Source organism: Beta vulgaris, chromosome 8 (genome assembly GCF_026745355.1).
Source record: "Beta vulgaris subsp. vulgaris cultivar EL10 chromosome 8, EL10.2, whole genome shotgun sequence".
NCBI classification, from domain to species: Eukaryota; Viridiplantae; Streptophyta; class Magnoliopsida; order Caryophyllales; family Amaranthaceae; genus Beta; species Beta vulgaris.
The window spans coordinates 38,146,802-38,152,729 of record NC_079209.1 but is presented as its reverse complement, the minus strand read 5'-3'; the positions used below and the strand labels follow the sequence as shown (position 1 = coordinate 38,152,729).

The following is a 5,928-nucleotide window of genomic DNA, read 5'->3' as shown; positions in this document are numbered from 1 at the left end:
TCGAAGAACAAGAACTATCCGCTCAGACATCGACCTTACATTGCACATTGGGATGAGCGCGAGGGACACATAGTTCAGGGCACTCCTTTTAGTGGTCGTACTCATGCCTTTGACGAGTATATGATATGGTTTCGTCGCATCACGAGGTTACGCCTGACGAATCCATCGAGGCGACCACCTTCTACACATTATCAGCCTGCGTCTGCAGATATAGTACTGGTAAGTTCACTGATTTTTAGTTGCACTTTTATTTATTTATACAACTATATAATATGTATTTTTTTCTTTCTATTCAGGCACATACTTTATCTGATATTGCTCATAGGTGCGGTACTGTGCTAGAGGCTTCTGAGTCATTGCCTCCAGATATGGTGCGTGACTTGTATGCGCAGACATTGCAGACTATGAGGGGACTGTGTGTTGATGCTGTTGGCCGAGCTGGACATGGCCACATCGTACAGGGCGTGCCTACTTCTGCTGGATATACATCGACTTCTACATCTTCTACGTCTGCTGCCCATATATCTACCACGTCAGCTTTGCTTTCACCTCCAGTCACTCAGAGGGCCTATCGACGACGTTCTGACACTACTCCCCCTTCTCTTGATGCCATTGCAGAGACTCATGAAAACCACACCTAGCTCATCTACACCTTCACAAAAGAAGAAGAGAGGGTTTTAGAAGTTTCATTTATTGTTTATGTAGTTAGTTAACATTATTTTCTCACTCTAACTTGTAACTAAAATTTTTTTACATACATTTGAATGTGTATGAGTTGGTGATGAGTGATCAATGTGTGGCTTATATTTGGTGTTGTTGAATGGAATTTGGTGCTGGATTTGCAGGTTGGATAATGTTGAAATTGGAGGTTGGATAATTGTTTGGAATTGCTGGAATTGCAGGTTGGATAATGTTGAAATTGGAGGTTGGATAATTGTTTGGAATTGCTGGAATTGCAGGTTGGATGTTGTTTGGGATTGGTGGAATTTTTTTGGCGTTCTGGCAGTTGGCCAGTTATGTGGGAAACAATTTTGTAGTGGGTACAAAACCGCTACTCAGAGTAGCGGTTTTAATCAATGAACCGCTACCTGGAGTAGCGGTTTACCCGAGGGAGAAAACCGCTACTCTGAGTAGCGGTTCACTCATTAAAACCGCTACTCTGAGTAGCGGTTTAGGTGAATGAACCGCTACTCGGAGTAGCGGTTTTGTTTGAAGTAAACCGCTACTCCGAGTAGCGGTTTACCTTCGTTAAAACAAAAAAAAAAAAAATTTTCGCGTGCCGTCCTACGTGGACGGTACGCAGGGAAATAAAAAATTTTGTGGCACATTTTGGGAATTAATCCCCTTTTTAGCATTATTCAAGGAAAAAATTCCTTAATATTGTATAATCTGATTTTTATTATATTGCGTTGTAATTAAATTAAATTGTAATTAGAGTAAGTTGTAAATTGGTTAAGTTTGTAAGTTGATTTAAGTTGTAAATCTGATTATGTTTTGTAAGTATAAGTAAGGTATAAAGTTTGTAAAAGAAATTAGATTAGTAGTTATAGTTGGAATGTTATATTAACCTTGCTATTCAAATCTGAATTTTGGTAGTACTTGGATATAATGATTTAAGTGGGGTTTGAAAAGGTAATATATTATAAGCTAACTAAAAATCAGCTTTGCACATTGTTATTGGTTCTTAAAAGACGTTAATTTCAATAGAGTTATGAAAGAAAAGAAGTTTAATGAACAACAAGATTACTTATTTCTATACTCCGAAATACTAAGTCTTATATAGTTATTCATGTTCTATGTTAATAATATCAAGGACGTAGCACTAAAATATTTTCTTATTCGATTAGGTCCCAATTTCATAAGCGGAGTGTTTAAATAGTCAGCGAAGATTCTTCGATACAAGGTACGTACGCGTACCAGTTCAGTTGCGTATGCTAGTATCATGGTAGGTTATGAATTCTTTCATTCGAATCTAGAATCATGATAGGGAACGATTGTATGATTGTGATTGCTGAGATTGTTTGGTAGAATGAAATGGATTGGAAATCGATATGTATTTCCTGATTTTATTACTTGTGAATTGGATTGCGTTGTTATTTAAATGTGTAATTCTATTATGATGACTTTTTGATAATATTGGGTTGGACATTTTTAGAGCCCAATCAGCTAGCCCCATGCCATGGATGTGGGATCATTGAGGTCTGATACGATGATGTGCATTTGTGGTAGAATAGGAGCCGTTTCCTCTAGGATATGGTTAATTTCTCCCCGATCAAACCTCCATTTATTGTCGGGTGGGTGCGATTTCGCTCGGATGAAGCTGATAGGATTCATGCTGACCGAAGAAGTAGGATGCCACTCGGGTAAGGGCTAATTAGCCCCATGCTTCCCGAGTGAGTGCCATGAGACACTTAGTGTAATACTCCATATTTTTGGGAGTTATTCTTTATAAATAAGAAAATATAAAGAAGATAATCAAAAATTATTATAATATATTTACAAAAAATAATACAGTTTGGGTAAGCTTACAATTATAACTGAATTATGCAACCTATTTAGTATACATAATTATATAATGGTTTGATTTATTTTATTTTCGAAATAAATAAAATAGAACAAATCCTATTAGACTTAGGTTTACCACCCTATAAATAGGAAAGAAGGAAGAAAAAAAATCACCAAAACCCTAACTCTTCAAGGTCGGTCGATTTTTTTCTCTCCAAGATTTTCTCTCTCCTCTACCTTCCTTTCTTCTCCTTTACATCTCAGAATTCCTCGCTGGTGGTTTGCCGATGTTATCGGAGGTCGCGCATTTCTCACCTACGTTCTTTCTCCTTATCCCTCGTCGTGTTTTCCTATGAAACTCGTCGCCTTCGGCGAGGTCGGATTAGGTGCGTGCTGTGTGTGTGGTGTTCGAGCCAAGGGGTTGTGCGAACAAATGAGTTGTGCGAGGGTTGTGCGAGGGTTGTGCGAACGAACGAGTTGTGCGAGGGTACTGGTGCGAGCGATGAGGGTGACACTGAGGTTGTGTGCACGAGGACGACGAGTGTCGCGGTTGTTGTGGGGCGAATGCTCGAAGGCGGGTATGGTGTGCTGTGATTGCGCGAGTAGGCGGCGGGTTGTGCGTGTCGCTTCCGGAAGTTCCGTCGCCGGTAATTATCGCCGGCGAGTCGATTGGTATAAAAATAAATCATAACTGCTATATATAGCAAAAAAAAAAGCTAAATACAGCATCTAAAATTATGTCTAACTTAACTATGGTTAATTTTAATTTTTTTTAATAAACAAAAAAATCTCGTACGCAGGGGTGCAACAATGTAGCAAAATACATTATCATAAGTACTTATGCACACAAGCCAACGTCTCACATTTATTTATAAAGTTGGATGCGTTTCGGTTGGGAAAAATTCTGAAATAGGCCTATCGCATCCCCCTAACATAATAGCCGGCACCTAAAGTTTTTATGTCAGTTATATTATATGTTTGACGCGATAGGGGTATGTCGGGAATGAAGTATTTATCATAGATGACCCCCATATAAGGGGGTCATTTGTCATAGATGACTACCCCAAAGGGGGGTCATTTGTCATAGATGACCCCCCTAAAAAGGGGTCATTTGTCATAGATGACCCCCTAAAGGGTAGATTAGTCTTTTAATTAGTCTTTTAATATATTTTGTTGTATTTAGCTTTTTTTTGCTGTATATAGCATACCCCAAAATAATATGTGTATAATATAATTTTCTTTTTAGGTACTTAATATTGTATAATCTGATTTTTATTATATTAAGTTGTAATTAAATTAAGTTGTAATTAGAGTAAGTTGTAAATTGGTTATGTTTGTAAGTTGATTTAAGTTGTAAATCTGATTAAGTTTTGTAAGTATAAGTAAGGTATAAAGTTAGTAAAAGAAATCAGATTAATAGTTATAGTTGTAATGATAATAACCTTGCTATTCGAATCTCAATTTTGGTAGTACTTGGATATGATGATTTGAGTCGGGTTTGTAAAGGTAATATAATATAAGCTAACTACAAATCAACTTTGCACATTGTTATTGGTTCTTAAAAGACATTAATTTCAATAGAGTTATGAAAGAAAAGAAGTTTAATGAACAATAAGATTAGTTATTTCTATACTTCAAAATACTAAGTCTTATATAGCTAGTCACGTTGTTCTATGTTAATAATATCAAGGACGTAGCACTAAAATATTTCCTTATTCGATTAGGTCCCAATTTCATAAGCGGAGCGTTTAAATAGTCAGCGAAGATTCTTTGTTACAATGTACGTACACGTATCAGTTCAGTTGCATATGCTAGTATCATGTTAGGTTATGAATTCTTTCATTGGAACCTAAAATCATGATAGGGAACGATTGCATGATTGTGACTGTTGAGATTGTTTAGTAGAATGAAATGGATTGGAAATCGATATGTATTTCCTAATTATATGACTTGTGAATTGGATTGCGTTGTTATTTAAATGTGTAATTCTATTGTCTCATAAGCATGAAAAGTATTGGATCGTATTCTTTGATCTATGGTGTAACAAGGATGTTACAAGAAGTAAAGAATTGAGTATTGCATATAAGAAAGAACATTAAATGATTTTATGTTTAATGAGGTGTGAATGGACAATGCTAAGAAAGGATTTTGGCAATAAACTTGTAGTTAGATTTCCTACAAGTGATGAACAATGGGGGGAGTGTGGGACTTGTTCTACACTCCTACGCAAGCCTACTGTGACGACAATAGTGTCCTTATGAATTTTGATAACTCAAGTAGACGGAAGGTTTCGTACAATCTTGGGGGTATGCATACTAAGGTGATGGATGTGGGACGGAACGAAACCGTATTTGCATTTCATCTAATAGACTAAGCTGTCCATTAAGGATTAAGTAGCCTGTATGATTCTAGCAAGATATCGGTTCCCGTTCGTTGCCAACGAAATTATAAAAGTAATGAATGTAATACTATTGTAGTATCATGTCTAGGAACGATTATTATTGTTTTGTTTATGCTTAGTATGTTATCCCAATGTTTTACTATGTACTCAGCATAGCTGATTGTTTTTTATTGTGCTGTTTGTTGACATGTGATGAACCATTGATGCTACAATGGGGAGCAGACTAGGTGTGATGGTGTTGCTGCATGAAATTGATCATATGTGGGATATTATCTAGTCTTTAAACCTTAAAGAGTTAGTTAAACATTATAGAACTATTATGATTTATTTAATTGTGATTTAAATAAGAAGGGGTTGTTGATGATTCCCGAGTTGTAGTTACATCTTTATTTCCACTGCAGTTTAGTTTTCGTAATAATGATTTAATTTAAATGTTTTTTATTTCAATAAGCCTTGCGTTTCACCGCGGCGGTAACACTCCCAAAGTCGATGCGACGTAGTTTAGACGTGTATGGATTTTGGGGGTGTTACACTTAGTCATTTTTTACTAAGTGTGAAGTGGCTTGGCAGAGGCGTTAGGGGACTCCATGCTGACTGAGGGAGTAGGATGCTACTCAGACGAGGGTTAAGGAGCCTCAGGGTGTCCGAATGGGATCCATGAGGCACTTAATCATTTTGAACTGAGTGTAAGCGGCTTGGCAGAAATGTTAGAGGACCCCATGGTGACCGAGGGAGTAGGACACCACATCGTACGAGGGTTAAGGAGCTCGAGGATGTCCGAGTGAGTGCCATGAGGCACTTAGTCATTTTAGACTAAGTGTAAATCGACTCAGCATAGGAGTTAGATGACTCCATGCTAATAGAGGGAGAATGACGCCACTCGGACGAGGGAAAACTGGCCTTAGGTTGTCCGAGTGGGTGTCATGAGGCACTTAGTCATTTTTTACTAAAATTAAAATGGCTAGGCAGAGGATTTTGAAGGAGTCCATGCTGAGTAAGGGAGTAGGACGCCACTCAAAAAG

The 5,928-nt window shown here is 37.4% G+C and overlaps 1 protein-coding gene across 1 annotated transcript; it reads left to right on the top strand.

Annotated features, from left to right (window-relative positions):
- On the top strand, positions 1-641 carry LOC125492491 (uncharacterized). The gene is made up of 2 exons (XM_048635033.2): positions 1-219; positions 297-641. Exons 1-2 carry the CDS (start codon positions 121-123, stop codon positions 639-641), a joined length of 444 nt encoding a protein of 147 aa, XP_048490990.2. The 5' UTR covers positions 1-120.
- The last annotated feature ends 5,287 nt before the right edge of the window (positions 642-5,928 follow it).

What these genes read in the sequence shown, in the direction of transcription:
- LOC125492491 (XM_048635033.2), top strand. Translation starts at nt 121, where the DNA reads ATGATATGGTTTCGTCGCATCACGAGGTTACGCCTGACGAATCCATCG. An exon ending in CGTCTGCAGATATAGTACTG is followed by an intron (nt 220 to 296) that starts GTAAGTTCACTG and finishes CTTTCTATTCAG; the next exon opens with GCACATACTTTATCTGATAT.